The sequence below is a fragment of the Rana temporaria genome, chromosome 4 (assembly GCF_905171775.1).
Source record: "Rana temporaria chromosome 4, aRanTem1.1, whole genome shotgun sequence".
Lineage (NCBI taxonomy): Eukaryota > Metazoa > Chordata > Amphibia > Anura > Ranidae > Rana > Rana temporaria.
The window spans coordinates 149,090,574-149,110,431 of NC_053492.1; the positions used below are offsets into that span (position 1 = coordinate 149,090,574).

The following is a 19,858-nucleotide window of genomic DNA, read 5'->3' on the forward strand; positions in this document are numbered from 1 at the left end:
CATGAAACTGATCGTGGTGACAGAATACAAAGAATGCATCAGGGTCTCATCTTGAAGAAGTACAGCAACCATATGTGTAAAGAAAACAGAGAAGGAATTTTGGTAGAAGTTTGGAGAGGGAGGATGTGGAAATTATGTAGAGATGGAATCTAAAGATCGGAGGTGAACAGCAGGATGGTTTTGGAGAGCTGGTTAGAAATATCCAGTAGAGGAAGACATCAGGACATATGGAGGTAAAGGGACTTTTATGACGCAGATCATCATAAAGCCCACCACCATATTCTACCCTTCCCACTTTCACCAACAGCACAAGACAGAATCTTCTATGAGCAGTGAGGATGGAGGATGGAAGGGGCCCTAATACAACGTAAGAAACCAGATCCTGTATAAGACAAGAGGAGGAAGGGGAGGAGTCATTCGGGTGACACAGATTTCTCTGTTAAAGAAGATGTCAGAATAGAATTATTATTATACAGGATTTATATAGTGCCAACAGTTTACACATCACTTTACAACATAAGGACAGACAGTACAATTACAATACAATAGGAATCAGAGGGCCCTGATCATTATAGTTTATAATCTTCGAGTGGGGGTCAAGAGATTCAAACTGTAGAAACTGTGGGGGATGAGCTGATTGAGAGAATACAAGAACGGTGTTTAGGTTTGGGCAGGGTAGGCCTCTCTAAAGCGAAGGGTTTTCAGGGACTGTCTAAAAGTGGACAGGGTAGAAGATAGTTCGGCAGATTGGGGTAGGAAGTTCCAGAGCATGGGAGAGGCTCTGAAGAAGTCCTGGAGGTGAGCAAGGGAAGAGGTAAGAAGGGAGCTAGAGAGCAGGAGGTCTTGGGAGAAACAAAATCACAATTTGGCTGGTATTTTGAGACAAGGTTAGAGATGTAGCTTGGGGCCAAGATGTTTCTGGTGGCTATTTTAATAAAGGAAGAATATTTTGTAGAGGCCAGATTTATTAACTAGAAAGAGACATTTGTTATTTATCCACTTTCTGCATGCTTGGATCCTTTAATTCAAGGCCATCAAATCAAATGCTAAATAAAAAAATGCTGGAAGACTTCCAGTAATATATAATTAGTTATTACTATCAGATAAAGAAGACACATAACTATGAGTAGTAGCAATAGCATCATTCTGGAACAATTTCCAATTTTCTGCCAACACCTTAGCTTCTCCACCATTCATCACAAAATATGACAAAACTTGTAAAAATCCTTTTACCAGAAGGGAAATCCTACATTTCAAAGGTAACTGAACCGAAATCAAAACCACTTTCTATTATTTTTTTTGTACTACAGAGTATACCATGTATCATCTTTCAATATATCAATCACCAGGAACAAGTCACCTTTCATAAAAAAGTCTCTCATATTGTGTGAGTCAGAGTACAGCCCTGAACTTGACAAAGAATTCTCTTTCTATAGAGGTCAGAGTTCTACAACAATCTGTTTTGAAAATATGTATAAGTTAGAACGGGCTACAATGCTGCAGGCAGATCACACCATTCCAGGACAACAGACACTAGGTACTTAAGCTTTGCCCCTGCTTGTAGAAAGAATATGCAAACCATTCTGGCTCAAGCAAACATAATTAAAAACAGGAATGGATTCATCCATAACAGTTTTCCTAATAGATAAGAGACATGTTATGTACCATCAGTGTAGTAAATACACATGAAATCTTGTATACACACACACACGTAATAGCTCAGGGGGGTGAGCTTGCCAGTGCTTAACAATAAACTGAATTCTACAGGTTAGGCAAAAAAGGTAGGCAGTGGGCAGAGGACTAGTCACTAGTATTGCCTGTTGACTCTCTGCAGGGCATTCAATTTATACTGGAAGGGGGCAGGGGATATGTACTAAAGGGTAAATATATATGTTTCCACATGTCTGTTGCACATATTATGTACTTACAAGGCCTGTGGCATACGTGTGCCATGTTTAAAGTGAGTAGGCTCAGGTTTTATTTAATCGCACTAAAGGGCACCGATATGTAGCAATAATGAGGCACTGATGGGTACGGATAGGTGGCACTGGTGGGCATTGATAGGTGGTACTGGTGTGCATTGAAAGGTGTCACTGGTGGGCACTGAAAGGCAGCACTGATATGCACTGGTAGGTGGCATTGGTGGGCACTACTTAGCAGCAGTGGGTGACCGTGTGCGGGACCGATGTCCCTCTGACAGAAGTCGATAATCTTTTTTTTCTCTGGGATCGGCTTGACTCGCTGATCACAGTGCGCTAGAAAGGAAGCAGGAGCTAGGATAGCTGGCGAAGGACCCTAGAAGAGGAGGACTGGGGCTGCTCTGTGCAAAACCATAGCACAGAGCAGGTAAGTATAACATGTTTGTTATTTTTTTTTTATCCTTTACAATCACTATAACCAAACATTCAAGCCTTCAAATGGCTTGTGCCATAGCGGAACACATGCAGCACTAGAGCAACTACAGATCTAATCATAATGTAAAGAGCTACACAAACTGTTGGTGCTATATAAACCCTGTATAGTAATAAAAATAATAATAATAAACAAACACCATCTTCTGCTGTAAAATTTTGGAGGATTTAACCTCCCCTGGCAGCTTATCGTATATGTACAATATAATTGTAACATACATTAAATAGGTACTGCACTAATCATATAAATCATAAACCAATATTCAACATTTAAATATGTGCTCCCGCATAACCCATCCCACCATTTAAATCATAAACAATTTAACAGTAAACATGTATTATATATGTATAACTTTGTGAAAGTGTAAAATAATCAGTGCTCCAATTTTAAAGAAACTTGTAATAAGTCAATAAAAAAATAAAATAAAAACAACAATAATAATAATAATCTTCAATCAGTGTCCATTTCATAATATACATGAAATTCATAAAACGCAGTTTACCATATAACAGACAATCTGATGAAAAATGTAATCTGGCTTTCATTTCTGTACAACAATGCACTTTAGTAAATACAAGTGCGCTTAATAACGGAGCATTAGTAAAGAAACATGACGGAATTTGAAAGTGCTTACTTTTTGCTTGCCTCACATACATCAGTGATATTGGAAAAGAGATGGTGGTTTTCGGTCTTGGTCATAGTGGAAGAAAGTTGCTTGGAATTCTTGAACATCCGAATTAAGATCTCCAAGCTGAGCAGGTATGAGTGTTCAGACGAGATCACTTCAAACATAGCCTGCAAAGGGAGAGCAAAAAAAACTGACATGTAAACAAAGCTATGAGTGCAAACGCCTGTAGCTTAACAACCAGAAGTAGATTGAGAACTTCCTAAAAGTAGAATCGAAGCCAACAACTAAATACACAGTTTAAATGCAAAAATGCAATCTTTTACCTGCTAAGGGATTTTCATTTTTATAAGTACAGTAAGTAATCCTTGCCTGACGAAGAGGTCCTGCGTGGCCTCGAAACGTTGCACTTTTTGTAATGCCTTCTTTGCATTCAAATTTTTGGACGTTATTTACGATCCATGGTGTACTGGCGAATATTTTAATTGGTTTGATGGTTCCAGTGCCCAGCTGGTGATCGTTTCAGCACCCACCTTTTTTCCACAAGCCATTTTCAAAGTCCAGGTACGTGTGCGATTGGAATATTGACTAGATTGTGATTTAACCTGTCGTAATCTATAATCAGGTAGGCAACAATCCTAATTTCCTGGGACAGCTTTGCATCTTTACAAAGCTTCCCAGTCACCTCTAACCTGCTTAATCACAATTACTTTAATCAATCATCACATTGCTGACTAATTACCAATTAAGGAGTTCAAAGAATATTAATTGGCTACTTATATGTTTGCTCAGGTATATGTTTGCTCATTGGTTTTAACAAAGTTTAGCAGGGACTGCATGAATTTCGATCCATCTATACTCAATCCCATTTGTGAGAAGTTGATCTAAAGATTGAATTCTCATGAATGGGCTTGTTGGAAAATTTGTGTTCGATCGGTGCTGCATCGATCTAGCTGCAGTGCTGATCTGAGTGTTGTAACAGAGTAGGAGTCCCCGCTGTCAGGATACAACAGTGAAGTGGGTTGGATGCCCCATCCGTCTCAAATGTGTGAATAAGTAAATCCACTCAGTTTCTTTTGGTCAGCCACCGGGCAGATCAACAAAAGAAAAAAATGATGAATGTATGGCCAGGAAAGGAACACAACCCAGAATAATTTGTTTAGCTTTGGATAATTTATGGATTTTGATGTATTTATTGTTTAGGCTTTGATGTCTTTCTTTTAATTTCTTTGCTGTCCTCTAATGCCGCATACACACCATCACTTTATGTGATGAAAAAAAACGACGTTTTTAAAAACGTCACTTTAAATGACCGTGTGTGGGGGAAAACGTTGTTTTATGTCTTGTGAAAAACGACAAAAAAAAATTGAAGCATGCTTCAATTTTATGTGTCGTTTATCAAAACGTCGTCTTTTACTTCACAGAAATTGACCGTGTGTAGCAAAAAAAGTAGTTTAAAACGACGTTTTTTCACCCGCGCATGCCCAGAAGCTAGTTATGAAGCGAGCTTCAATGGAAAAACGTGGTGAACGTAACCTCGCTTTGCTAGAGCATTGTGAAAAAACGATGGTGTGTAGGCAACTTCGTCTTTGAAAATTGAAGTTTCAAAAACTTTGTTTTTTACTTCACAGAAAATGTCGTTTTTTTTCATCACATAAAGTGAGGGTGTGTATGCGGCATAAGTGTCTGTGCTGGAAAAATCCATTGGGAACAGCAGAAGCAACAGTATGGTTTGGGATTGTTTAGGGCAATTCTTGATAGCGAATGTTCTAATCAGGTCTTTGTAAGTACTGTATTTATTGGCGTATAACACTCACTTTTTTACCCTGAAAATAGAGGGTAAACCGTGCCTGCGTCTTATACGCAGGGGGCTGTGGAAAGTTTTTTCCCCCGAAACGTCCCTCTTAAAAGGTAGGGTGCGTGTTATACGCCGATAAATACGGTTTTTTATATTTGCATCAGATCCCCCATACAGTCTCCACACCAATTGTTGTGGGCCAAGTCCCCGTTTTTTTTTTAATCTTGATCTTTTTTTTTATTGTTTTTTCTCTTCAAATGATACACATTACACATTTATAATTTTCCAAATACAGCTATACACATATATTTAATAACCTTGTGAAGATAGAAAAAAAGGAAACCTCCCAATTTCCAATCATCTATGCTCATTTACTCCCTCACCCTTGCCCACCCTTCAACCCCTCCCCTACCCATCCCCCACCTCCCTCCCGCACACCACAGATCAATGTTTAAAGTTAATGTGTTGCATTGATTAAGTCTTCCCTAAAAAGGGATTTCCGGTCAAGGATTAAAGTCGACATACTAAATTAGAGACCCAAATACTCTCTTCTTTATATAGGACATCCTATTTCATGTAACCAAGGTTTCCACATCCTCTCGAACATCCTGTAGTTGCCCTGTCTGGTGAGTGTCACTCTCTCGCTCCAAATCATTGTGCTAATGGTTTCAAGCCAGGATTTTACAGTGGGTGGTGTCTGCGCCTGCCACCTCCACGCAATTAACTTCCTTGCCTGGAAAAGCCATCTCAGCACCACCTCGAGGGAGCCGGCTGGCGCTCTATCCTCGTCTATACTACCCAATAGGCATGTCTTGGAGGTTCTAACTTCTAAGTCCCCATTTACATCTACATCTGGGCCACCTAAACTGAAGGAAAAGAAGGTGTTAAGATTTTATGTTACATCTCACTGAATGGTAATATACATACCTCTTGCCTTTTCCTTTCTTCCTGCCCAATACTCTGGGAGAGCCCATTCTTCCTCACCTGAGAAACAGAGGTCACTTATAAATATACATGTTCCATCACTTTCATTACCTAAATCATTAAGAAAACACAACATTGTATAGTAAATAATTATATTTAAGATTAATACATAAACATGGCAAGATAGAGCCAGGGTCACATTTAAAAATGCACAATATAATTAAATAACTGGTTAGGCTCTTAAAATACACATGCAAATTATATTGTATCTGTAATAAAAACATAGAAGAGCAAGTTTGTAAAATTGGAAGGTCTCCTAAAAAAATTAAAGGTGAATACTGTAATAATAATAATAAGTGCTCAATAAAAACATAATACAATAAACTATATTGAGTTTACCCCTACAGTGCACTGATCGTGCTTGACTGTAGGGATGGTGTTCTTAGGGTCACAGTCAGCACTTTTGTTCCTCCAAACACGACGAGTCGAGTTAATGCCAAAGAAATACATTTTGGTCTCATCTGACCACATCCCTTTCTCACAATTCTTCTCGGAACCGTTTAGATGTTCATTAGCATGTCTGTTAATGTATAAAGCTAAGTGGAACTCCTGCGCTGTGTTGGATGAAATGAAAAGGGAAGGGAAGGGAGGGAAGTGGGGAAAGTGGACGTGGACACTGCAGCAAACAAAAAGGGGGTCTGTCCTAATAAGACAAAGGTAATAGTACGAAAAAGATATATTGATGTCTGCGCTGTGAAATATTACTAATGAGTGGAGGGGAAAAAAGGGGGGGGCGGGGGGTGGGGGGATGGACTAGGTCCGTGGGCCTGGGAAATGGAAGGATGTACAAACACAGTGGAAGTGCAACCTAAAAACGGTGATTAAATAAGTACAGTCCTAGGCTGAACTGTATTGCAATAAACAGTGGAAATTCTTTAGAAAAAAAAAAAAAACGTGTAAAAAAAAAACAACAACAACAACAACGTGTTTTTTTACACATGTTTTTTTTTTCTCTGAAGAATTTCCACTGTGTTTATTGTAATACAGTTCAGCCTAGGACTGTACTTATTTAATCACTGTTTTTAGGTTGCACTTCCACTGTGTTTGTACATCCTTCCATTTCCCAGGCCCACAGACCTAGTCCATCCCCCCACCCCCCTCTTCCCCCCCTTTTTTTTCCCCTCCACTCATTAGTAATATTTCACAGCGCAGACATCAATATATCTTTTTTTTTATGTCTGTTAATGTGCCTTCTTGAGGAGGGGGACTCGCCGTGTTTGGAGGAAGAAAAATGCTGACTATGACCCCAATAACACCATCCCTACAGTCAAGCACAGAGGTGGAAACATGATGCTTCAAGGCTGTTTCTCTGCTAAAATGGGTAGAGACTGACTATGCCACATGGGGACATGTATTGTAAATCCTGGCTAAGGGAAGAAGGTTCTCATCCAAGAACACTGAAGATGGGTGGTGGATGGCACTTCCAGCATGACAATGACCCAAAACATACCGCCAAGGCAACAAAGGAGTGGCTCAAGAAGCACATTAGGGTTATGGAGTGGTCTAGCCAGTTTCCAGACCTGAATCCTTTAGAAAATGTATGGAGGGAGCTGAAACTTTGAGTTGCCAAGCGACAGCCAAGAAACCTTAAAGGATTTAGAGAAGATCTGTAAAGAAGAGTGGACCAAAATCCCTCCTGAGATGTGTGCAAACCCGGTAATCGGCTACAAGAAACGTCTTACCTGTGATTGCCAACAAGTGTTTCTCCACCAAGTACCAAGTCATGTTTTGCTTGGGGATAAAATACTTATTTTACTTACTGAACTGCAACTTAAATATAGCATTTGTTCTATGTGTTTTTTCTGGATTTTTGTTTGATATTCTGGCTCTATTATTTAATATACACCTATGATAAACATTGTAGACCCTTAAATTTCTTTGTAGATGGGCAAACTTACAAAATCTGCAGAGGATCAAATACTTGTTTTCCCCATGTATATGTATATATTTTTTTCCCCATGTATATGTATATATTTTTCTCTCTCTCTCTCTATAAATATATTATTGCGCTTGCACTCTCTCTATAGATAGATAGATAGATAGATAGATAGATAGATAGATAGTGTGACAGGAAGTCAGGTAAATCTGTGGGTGTTGTCACAGACGGGACATACATTTCTGCCTTGTTTAGACAATACACCAATTGTTATTAGGCGTCGGCTGCAAATGTAGCCAGAAAAGGCTAAAGGCCGTTGGAAAACTTCAGCTGTTCAGAATGAGGCAATTAAGGCCTCTATAAGTAGTCTAGAGGATTACCACTGATTTGCTGCATCCTGAGTCTTTGTGAGTAAGGAGAGCAGTGAGAGAAAGTCTTCTGAGAAGGTGAGGAGAGGATTGATTTTTCTGTGTGATAAAAAGCAAAAGACTATTGTTTTTCTGCTGTATGACCAGCAGTGTCTGCCCAGCATTAGGCTGTGCCAGACTTCATTAGATAGGTTCCTGTGTGGTGAAGATAGACGCCCCAAGTGGCAAGGGTTTATTATATGTTTGATTTTGTTTAGGCTGTTTTGGATGCTTGCACTTGTTTCCAGCAAGATGGAAGAATAAACCAAAATCTTTGTTTTCAACCGTCTTTGAGTGCCTATCTGTATAAATTCAGTGTGTAGTGAACCCATCCAAGGGGTCACACACCCCGCTACCGAGCTAACCCCCTACAATAGATAGATGGAGAAAAAAAATATATATATATTCTATCTCTCATCTGGAACATCTAAGAAAAAAATTATGAGCACTGCAATAATAAGAACCTATGCTAAATACACTATGCTCACTTTAAAGGACATCGTTATCCACCATCAGTAAAACACGGACAGAAAAGCAGTTATTACTCCCAATATGCGTTCGCACAATGAACATGTGAAAAACAATGCATAATCCAATGACTGAACAGGAATTCTTTAAAAACATGTACAGAAATGACAGAGAAAATGGAATCCGCATCAGCTGGTGTGTGGATGTTTAATGGTAAGACTAGACAGATTCCAGATGCTGGCTGTTGCTTTATATTTCTGACATTCTTCTGAACCTGTTATCACTGGAAGTACATACTCTCTGGCTGCTGGATTCTACTACACTGAATTGACTGGCTGCAAAACTTTACAATTGATCCATTTACTGCTATTCTATACCTTGTAGTTAGTTGATAATAGCAGACTCTTGTCCAACACTTGAAAAATTCAGCACACCAAGCATCTACTAATGTTATATATTTTTTATTTTTGGTGGTTAATACTTGTAACATTTCCAAAGCCTTTTTTTGTGCAATCAAAACAACAACAACCTAACAGTTAATAGGGTTAAAAAAGGCACATAAATATACTCTTGAATAGGAAACTTCAGAGATGCAGGACAGAAGATACCAACAATTTCCCACTGTTAGCATGTAGAATATAAATATAGCAGGTTACTTTCTCTTGCAATGTTTGCTAAATATCTATGGATACTTATTTCAACATCGAAGGAAATTGAAGGAGACTGTTAAAGTTAAAAGGAAACTACAGCATTGCACGTAAAGCACATTTCACATTTGGGTCAATATGAAAAAAATGAAAAAAAAACAATCTCTCGATCTCTGATTGGAGCTATCCACCTTGGGAGAAGACTGATTACCGCTAGTGGCTATAGCAGCTGCTAGTGAAAATCGCAGGTAAAACCTGGCATGCTGGTTGTACCCAAGTTGATCAATCGACTTGATACATTCAGCCTGCCCATACCTGGTTCAAATCTCAGCCGAGATTCAAACCATGTATTGGCTTGCCTAAGAGGTTAAAAATTTAATGTGGCAATAAAAAGCGTATACACAGTGTTGTGTACACTGATAACCACCAAACAATTCACTACTACTACCTTTAATCTCAATCAGTTCTGATCACATTCACTGGTCCTTTTAGCCATTACCTGCCGTTATCACTGTTAGAAGGCTAGTTATGTCACTGTGCAATGACTCAACCTTTTAAGAGTTGCTCAAATATGTTCAAAACTACTATAAATATTTGAAAAACAATGCTTTGTTAAATTCAGTCCTTTTGAACCTAGCCATACCTTTGATTTTATCAGTCTTTCCCTTTCCATTCTCTAAGTAAAGTAAAACAATAGAAATAAGGCTGTTCATTGATGGATCTATCAGAATAAAGTGCATTTATTAGCCGATTGGCTGCAGGCACTGATTGAATGAAAATATTCCAACATTCCTGAGGTCAATCATTAGATAAACTTCTTTCGAGCAGGAATGGCCATAAATCGATCGCAATTTGGTCGGTGTTCGATGAACCAGTCAATTTTCTTTTCATGTATGGCCAGCTTAAAAGGGGTTGTAAAGGTTTGTTAAAAAAAAAAAAAAGAAACATGTTATACTTACCTGCTCTGTGCTAGGGTTTTTTGCACAGAGCAGCCCCAATCCTCCTCCCCTGGGGCACTCCGCTTCTGGCTTGTGCCCTTCATTGGGTGCCCCCATGGAAAGACACTTTTCAAGGGACCACCCGTGCGGGCTCGCTCCGGAGTCCCCTTGACACAAATAATGGGATTTGACTGGATTTGATTGACAGCAGCAGTAGCCAATGGCTCCTGTTGCTGAAAATCTGTCCAATGAGGAGAGAGACAACGGCTGGACTTGTGCACATCGCTGGATCGGTTTGGGTTCAGGTAAGAAAAAGGGAGAGGGGGGTCTAGGGGGTGGGAGCTGCAGCAAAGAAGGTTTTTCACCCTAAAGTATAGAATGCATGAAGGTGAACAACCTTGATACTTTACAATCACTTTAAAGTGTTACTAAACCCACAACAGTAAAATTAGTCTGTATATGCAGTAAAGCATGCTTGTTAAATTCACTGAGGAACCTAAGGGGTTAATCCTCTGCATTGTGTAAAAAGGCTGTTTGATCCTGTATGCACAGATCCTCCTCTTCTTCCACTGACTCCAGAACAGGTCCAGATAAGACAGAGTTACTGGAATCAGGCTGCACATGCTCAGTTTAGTGTGTATTGCTAGAGGGCTTTTTTTGAGAGGGTGCATGTGATCAGCACAGGGCCAATCAGTACTGTCCAGACATCCTGGATCCTGATAAGGACAGCTCAGTGCAGCATAAAAACGCCTCCTACAAGCTTTAACCAGGAACTGATAGAAGTCACAAGACTGCTAATATACTGCTGTAAATTTATTTAGCAGTTTATATTTACTAAAAGATGAATGCAGGCTCCTGGGTTTAGTAACACTCCAAAGGGAAGCCGCTTTATTGACATATATTAGCAAATGATAATTACTTGGCTGTCATGCTAACCCAGAGATTTCAATGCTTTAGGCCCCGTACACACGACCGGACATGTCCGATAAAACTGGTCCGCGGACCAGTTTCATCGGACATGTTCGGTCGTGTGTACGGCCTATCGGACCGTTTTCCAGCGGACAAAAGTTTCTTAGCATGCTTAGAAACTTGTTCGCTGGAAACCTGTCCGTCGGACATGTCCGATGGTTAGTACGTCTAACTAGCGGACCGAAATCCCACGCATGCATCAAATTGATTCGACGCATGCGTGGAAGCATTGAACTTCCTGGTTTGCGCACGTCGCCGCCACCGCGTTCTCTGTCCGCAGACCAAAATATCCCAGGAGACATGTCCGATGAAAATGGTCCGCGGAATGATTTCATTTGACATGTCTCCTCGTGTGTACAGGGCCCAAGTCATTGGAGCCGATATACTAAATTCAAATCTGCCACTCATTTTGCAAGGGAATTTTCCTAGAGCTTAGCAAATGAGTTGAAGCTCTGCCAACTTACAACATCCAATCATTTGCAAAAAAAAGAAATTTTTTTTTTACCTTACATGTGATTGGGCATTTTTTGCAAAATGAATTTCACCACATTTACGAAGCTCTGGAGAAAATTCCCTTGCAAAGTTCGGCTTCCCTATTTGGCTTTATAAAAGCATTTGTAAAGGTCTTTTTTTTTTTAAATAATAAAACAACAAACATGTTAAAACGTACATACTCTGGGCAATGGTTTTGCACAGAGCAGCCCCAAGCTCCCCTTCTGAGATCCTCTGCCAGCGCTTCAGGCTCCTCTTTTTCTCAGTCTGCCACCATAGGAAGCTACACACCTGTGGGCTCCACAAAGGGCTATGCTTTGTGCGTCTACTGAAATACACAGCGCGGCTCTGCTCACAGGATTTAATTGACAACAGCAGGAGCCAATGCAATGGCTCTTACTGCTGCCTCTGTGAGCACAGAGAAAGGCGAGAGCCGCTGCAGACTGGTATATTGCCGGATCGAGATGAGACTCAGGTAAGAATAAAGGGGGGGGGGGGGGGGATACAAACACCGGAACTTGTAAGGTAAGGGTAATAACCCCAATCAAACTTTTTTTCATCATCTCAGTACCTTTGTCAGGTCACCTGTGGCCAGATGGCAAGTGCACCCCGTTGGGGTCAGGGATGCACCACAGGCTAGTGAACCCTATAGCCGACTGCTGCGATCAGAGAGGAAGCGTAAACCCAAGATTCCCCAGGGCGCGGAGTCTAAGACCCAGCTTTGTGTTCACCAGAGCCTCTAGTGGTGAGGATGGCCTTCGCCGCAGCTGGATCCAGGTCGCGACCCCTGGGATCCCCTAGGTCACACTCCGCAGGGAGAGAGGGGAAGCAGCAAGCAGAACAAGCGATAGTGATGGGTAAGCCGAGGTCAGGGCAACAGGCAGACAAGGGTAACCGAGGGGCAGGCAAAAGGTCAGGGTCACAGGCAAACAGGAGAAGTCAGGGACGAGCCAAAAACGGTACACAGGAAGGTAATCGTAGCACAGGAACTTAAGCGAACAACACGGTTAAACAGCACTGCAGACCTGTAGTGCAACAGTTAATATAGACTTCCTGGGATGGCCTGGGTGGGGCCATACAGGAAGGAGAGGTGATAAAAAGGCAACCAGAACAGAGTCAGGCCTCTAATGAACAGATAGAGACAGGTAAGGTGCCAGACTTTATTGCATATCCATGACACCCTTTGCAGAGATTTCCCTTCACTTCCTGTCCCATAGCCAATCAAGAAAGGGAGGAGGATTTCTCTGCAAATTAAAGGATTTTATTTGGGGACCCCCAGCTCACCAGAACTTGTGTCCCTATTTGAAGATTTACCATTACTTTTCTGGGGACAACCCAAAAATTGAGGTTTTCATTTTAACTTTCACTTTCAATGATAGCAAACAGGACAAATAGAGTGGGTGAATCGCCTTAACAGGGGCACAGACAACTTAAAAAAAAAAAAATTGACAGGGGCTCTAATCTCTCTCCACTCTGTCAAAAAAAAGGGTTTTGCCTTTAGTTATAGAACCACTTTAAATCAACCTTTCAGAATAAGTAGATAATAAATCATGGTAAACAGTCTTGACGTGTGTTAAAGCGGATCTCCACTCTAAAGTGGAGTCCCGCTGATCGGAACCCTCCCCCCCTCCGGTGTCACATTTGACACCTTTCAGGGGGGAGGGGGGTGCAGATACCTGTCTACAGACAGGTATCTGCACCCACTTCCGGCCCTACGATACGGGCAAAGGACGGGTTTTTCCTCCGCTTTCCGTCGCCCCCCCGTTGTATGCTGGGAACACTCGGCTCCCAGCACACAGCGGGAGCCAATCGGCGGGCGCAGCGCGACTCGCGCATGCGCCGTAGGGAACCGGGCAGTGAAGCCGGAGCGCTTCACTTCCTGGTTCCCTCACCGTGGATGGAGGGGGGAGCAGCAGGGTGACGAGCGATCGGCTCGTCATCTGCTGCGATCACCGCTGGACTCCAGGACAGGTAAGTGTCCTTATATTAAAAGTCAGCAGCTGCAGTATTTGTAGCTGCTTGCTTTTAATATAGTTTTTTAGTGGCACATCCGCTTTAATGTTTTACAAGGCTTTTTTCCAAGAATTGTTTGTAATGAAGCTCATCAGATTGACCGCTTAGCTATATCATGACCATTTATCTATGGCCATTTCCTCATTGTATTATAATATGACTAACACTTTTATAATAAAATAAATAGTTATAAGTACCAGGTCTAGAACAACATGGCATGTACCTCAAAAATTCAACAAGGATTAAAATGGTTGTAAAGCCCATTTTATTTTTATTAAAATAAAAAAAGATGATTATCTTACCTGCTCTGTGCAATAGTATTACACAGAGAGGTCCTTTGTCTTCCCTTATGGAGTCCTTTTGCAGGTGCTCTCCGATCCTACTTTCCTATGGCGGCACATGTGCAGGCATGCTCCCAAGCTGGGCTTTGTGCATCAATAGATAAAACACACAAAGCACGGATCAGCCACGTCCCTCGCACCCCCTCATAGGACTATAGCATGTAGCTATATAGGATATAGCTCTGCTGCTTCCTGAGTCGTGAGACCAGGAAATTAAGTGAGAACAGGTGCAGTTGGGCACAGCACAGGATCACCCACAGGGTTTGTAGTGGGGGGGACAGTTAGTGGGAAGTTTTTTTAATGTAGGGAGTGCATTAAAAGAGAAGTAAATGTCCCCCCCCCCCCATTCATACTTACCTAGGTGGAAGAAGCATCGGTCCCCTGACACCTCTACACTGAAAACCGAGCAACTGAACACCGCCAATCCATGAGCACAGATCTGTAAACTGTCAGTCACGGCTCACTGCTCATCTCCGTTCGTGCTCATTGGAGTGCTGAGCTGTGGGGGGGCGGGAAGTGGGCTGTCTCAGGCTCTCAACGGGTTGCTGAGAGCCTGAGGCGGGTGTCAGTCCAGGCACTTGGAGGATCCAGACTTTGTCGCAATGACACGGTGCCTGGACTGACATCCGTGACATCAGCAGAGAGCAGACTTCAGCCCAAAGAGTGCAAAAGAAATTGCATTCCTGTGATCCATAGGAGAAGCCCAGCCAAAACTTAGAATTTAGAACCACTGTAAGGTACTGACAAAAAGTGCTCCAACACCTAAATACATTAAAAGCAGACCATATTTACCGTAATTTTTCTTATATATAGAAATGTCGCTTTCATAATGATATTCTGTCTCCTGGTCAAAGGCCCAAAAGCTGTTTTCACAATATAGAAGCATCTATAATGACCATGCAATGCTGGTCCTTCACTGTGTATTGCTGCAAGTGCGCTATACACAGTCTGTCTGAAAACAACAGTCTCTGCAGTTTTCAGTGGCATAAAAATGTATTATGTTTATAAAATCCAGAGGTTATGTAATGTTAGTCTTACCTAGGCAAATCAGAAGTATTTTTTTAAGTGGAACTACACTGCATCTGAGCACCACAACCCAAAAACACTAATTCATGTTTGATTTTCAATGTAGCATATACTTCATGGAATCCATCTGCCTTTAGCTCAGGCATGCAAAGGTTTTGGTTAGCTGAGATACCCCCCCCCCCCTCCCCTCCTGAAGACTCCTGGGATTTATGACATCAGGAAGTAACTGAGAAAATTAAAAATAATCAAACAAGTGAATGTGATATACTGTTCAACCTATATACTAATGATAGCAGCATAAGGAATAAAAATATTCTGTATTGATTAAGAGAGTGAAGTTCCACTTTAAAATACAGCTAAAATTTTGATATTTTTTTCTCCAAAAAGGATGATTTAGTAATGCGGACATGAGCCCTCATTGACTAATGTGAGATTGTGAGATGTGAGTACTTTGGCATATGTGTGATGTAAACTCATGACTACTAGGAACAATGCTTTCATAGTGCAAACATAAATGACACTTCTGTATGATATTGTACTCTATACAAACTACCAGCTGTACTTCAACAAACTGCAGATCTTTCCAAGCAGTAACACATCACAGCTACACAAAACATTCATTATTAATAAAGGCAAGAGAGAAGCATGGGAGCGGTCATTGCTGACCTTCAAAAATGCTAGTTACCTGGCCGTCTATGACCCCCCAACACTTTCCTAATCACTACCGCCAAACAAGTGAAGCCAAAACTCCTGGGGGTAGATTCAGATAGATTAGCGAATCTTTAGATCCGCGTAATCTGATTTACGATCCGTCGGCGCAATTTTGAGAGGCTAGTGCTGTATTCAGAAAGCACTTACCTCGAAACTTGCGCCGGCGGATCGTAAATCCCCCGGCGGAATTAAAATTCCGCGGATAGGCGGGGTGTAGTATTTAAATCAGGCGCGTCCCCGCGCCGATTTAAATGCGCATGCGCCGTCCGCAAATTTTCCCGGCGTGCATTGCTCCCAATGACGTCGCTAGGACGTCAGTAGTTTCGGCGTGAGCGTAACTTGCGTCTGGCCGTATTCTGAATCGACTTACGCAAACGACGTAAAAATTCAAAACTCGGCGCGGTGAACGACGGCCATATTTAACATAGGATACGCCTCACATAGCAGGGGTAAGTATACGCCAGAAAAAGCCGAACGCAAACGACGTAAAAAGAAAAGCGACGGGCGGGCGTTCGTTTCTAAATCGGCGGATCTCCTCATTTGCATATTTGTTGCGTATACAAATGGAAGCGCCACCTAGCGGCCCGCGGGAGATTGCAGCCTAAGATCCGACTGTGTAAGTTACTTACACCTGTCGGATCTAAGGGAGATCTATGCGTAACTGATTCTTATGAATCAGTCGCATAGATCCCACCGTCGGATCTCAGAGATACCTCTAACGATATCTCTATCTGAATCCCCCCCCGGGTCTGCATACAGTGGGGAAAAATTAATCCCCTGTAGATTTTGTAAGTTTGCCCACTTACAAAGAAATGAATGTCTATAATTTTATAGGTGTATTTTAAATGATCGAGACAGAATAATTGACCAAAAATCCAGAAAACAAAAAAACAAAAACAAGCGATACAAATGTTATAAATGGAGTTGAAGTTCAGTGAGTAAAATAAATATTTGATCCCCATGAAAACATGGCTTAGTACTTGGTGGAGAAACCCTTGTTGGCAAACACAGAGGTAAGACGTTTCTCGTAGTTGGTGACCAGGTTTGCACACATCTCAGGAGGGATTTTGGTCCACTCTTCTTTACAGATCTTCTCTAAATCCTTAAGGTTTCTTGGATGTCACTTGGCAACTCAAAGTTTCAGCTCCCTCCATACATTTTCAAATGTTTCCACCTCCGTGCTTGACTGTAGGTTGTGTTCTTAGGGTCATAGTCAGCATTTTACTTTCTCCAAACAGAGAGAGTCAAGTTAATGCCAAAGAGCTCAGTTTTGGTCTCATCTGACCACAGCACTTTCTCCTAATCTTTCTCTGAATCATTTAGAGCAAAGATCCTCAAACTATGGCCCTCCAGCTGTTGTGGAACTAAACATCCCATGAGGCTTTGTAAAACTTTGACATTCACAGACAGGACTAGGCATGATGGGAATTGTAGTTCCTAAAAAACTGGAGGGCCATAGTTTGAAGACCCAGGATTTAGAGGTTCATTAGCAACCTTCAGACAAGTACAAGTGTCTTCTTGAGGTGGGGGACCTTGCAGGCGCTGTTGGATTCCAATCCATGGTGGCATATTGTGTTACCAACGGTTTGTTTGGTGACTGTGCTCCCAACTGCCTTCAGATCTCTCACATGCTGCTCCCGTGTAGTTCTGGGATGATCCTTCACTTTTATCCTGATCATCCTTACCCCATGAGGCGAAATATTGCATCAAGCTCCAGAGGGCAATTGATGGTCATTTTGTATTTCTTCCATTTGTGAATAATCGCTCCAAAAGATGTCTCCTTCTCACCAAACTTCTTGCTGATGGTCTCGTAGCCCATTCCAGCCTTGTGCAGGTCTACAATCTTCCCTGATGTTCTTTGACAGCTCTTTGGTCTTGCTCATGATGGTGAGGTTTCAAATGGAAGAAAAATTCTGTGGACAGGTGTCTTTTATACACATAACGAGTTCTCATTAGGAGCAGCTTCTTAAAATTGAAAGCACTAATCTGTGTATCACATGAGAACAAACTGTAGCCAGTCTTTGGGAGACAGAATTATTGTTGGTTGGTAGGTTGGTAGGGGATCAAATACTTATTTTACTCTCTGAACTGCAACTCAAATTTATAACATTTGTATGTGGTTTTTTTCTGAATTTGTGGTCGATATTCTGTCTCTATCATTTAAAATACATCTATGATAAAAATCATAGACACCTCATTTCTTTGTAAGTCGGCCAATCAGGGCTGCTGTTAGAAATCTTGGGGCCCTGTACAGCCTACTTTTCACAAAAAATACACTACAATCATTTTTAGGGGACACAAATATAACAGAGAACCTGTGTAAATGAGCCCTTTTATAATAGAACCGGAAGGGGGGTCGGTGCAGGGAAAGCAATTACAGGAACAATACCCTATGTCCATGTCTCTCCCTGCATCAGCTGAAAGCTGGTGGGAGAGAGGGAGAGAGAAACAGTCTTTCAGCTGCTGCAGAGTGCTGCACAGGGCATCTTTCTGTAATTGCCCCTCCGCCAGACCACACCGACTCCGCCTGCTGTTCGGGGCCCCTCTGTGTGCCAGGGCCCCCTACAGGAGGACTGGTGGCCCCCCTCTATCAGCGGTCCTGCGGCCAATTTACAAAATATGCAGGGGATCAAATAATTATTTTTGCCAGGTCTGGGATTCATGCAATACAAAAGCCATTTAATCAGCATGAAAGTCACTCTTTGGAACTGTCAAATCGCATGACAAGTTGCACCGGTGTGAACAGAGATTACACTGGAAACCCTTTTATGTTCATATTCTTCATCTATACACCAGTGTGTTTAGTTTGCCTTTTGCTGGGTTTGCAGCGACAGCTCCAGATAGCACACTCATCCATAATCCTTCCAGAGATGTGCCAAGTTTTACAAGTGAGCCAGGCCAGGGAGCCAGTAACCACTGCCTACTAATGAACAGTGGGGCCCCTGTGGCCCAGCTGGTACAGCAGCATAGGAAATACAAGACAAACAAACATGATTTGTTTACAGATTCATTTCATAAGTGCAGTACATAATGTCAGCGAGAGTTTCAGCTTCTTTCAGGAAAAACATTTTATGGGACACTAGAAACTTTTTTATGCAACATGTAATTTTCCACTTGGAAAAATGATACATAAACATTCTGCAATCTTCTATCAGATAAAGAGAACAAATTAAGTATAAGCATCTAGAAGAGAACACAAATGGAAATGTCAGCCCCATTTGGGTTATGCTAACCATCAATTATAAAAAAAACTGAATATTTATTTCTGCATACATGAATCCAAGTTTTCGAAAGTGGACAATATACAAACAGATTTGTACCAAACTTCTTATCTATAAAGTATGTTATTATTTCTCTAATGTTCTCTGCATGTCAGATAATCTTCTTATAGGCAGGAAACACCAAGCATTACTAACACTGGCCATATATTGATCAAAATATGAGCTGTGGATGGCCCTGCCCGCTCACCGAGCCCCCTTCCCCTCGCTTGGGCAAGGTAGATGGAAATTCAGCAGGGACCGGACACATTTCAATCTGTGTATGGCACTGCCTATTCAACAGAAGTTGATCATTAAGGCCTGTACACACGATGAGATTTTCCGACGGGAATTGTGTGATGGCAGGGTTTTGTCAGAAAATCTGACCGCTTGTATTCTCCATCAGACAATTGTTGTCGGATTTTCTGACAACAAATGTTGGATAGCATGCTGTGTGTGATGTCGGATTATCCGATCTTGTGTGTACACAAGTCATTCAGAAAAAAAATCCAAAGTACAAACATGCATGCTCGGAAGCAATGCTAACCATAAGACAACATAAGCAAGAGTTGCCCAAAGGGTGGCGCTAAAGAGCTGAAAAATCACGTAGTTTGGTGCTTGTTGTTTGTATGCAAGACAAGTTCACGGCCAACGCCCTTCAGACAAAAGTCTTACGGTTTGTCCACAGAAGATCTGATCGTGTGTACCAGGCTTTAGATTGACTTCTGTTGAATGGACAAGCTGGAAAAATTTGGTTGATCAGCAACTGCAGCCAATTTGTCACACCCGCTGACCATTGTATCCTAGTGGGAGCCACTGCCAGAATGTACAAAGGGGGCGCACCATTGAAGCCCACTTTCTTGGGACAGCGGCCACCCAGCCCTTGGTAATGTC

General features: G+C 41.7%; 1 protein-coding gene across 1 annotated transcript in view; it reads right to left on the reverse strand.

Annotated features, from left to right (window-relative positions):
- The window catches only part of ARHGEF26 (Rho guanine nucleotide exchange factor 26), a 229,365-nt gene that overhangs the window by 117,561 nt on the left and 91,946 nt on the right, over positions 1 to 19,858 (reverse strand). The window contains 2 exon segments of the mRNA XM_040349186.1: positions 3,047 to 3,207; positions 5,763 to 5,819. Of these exon segments, the coding sequence (XP_040205120.1) occupies positions 3,047 to 3,207; positions 5,763 to 5,819 (218 nt within the window).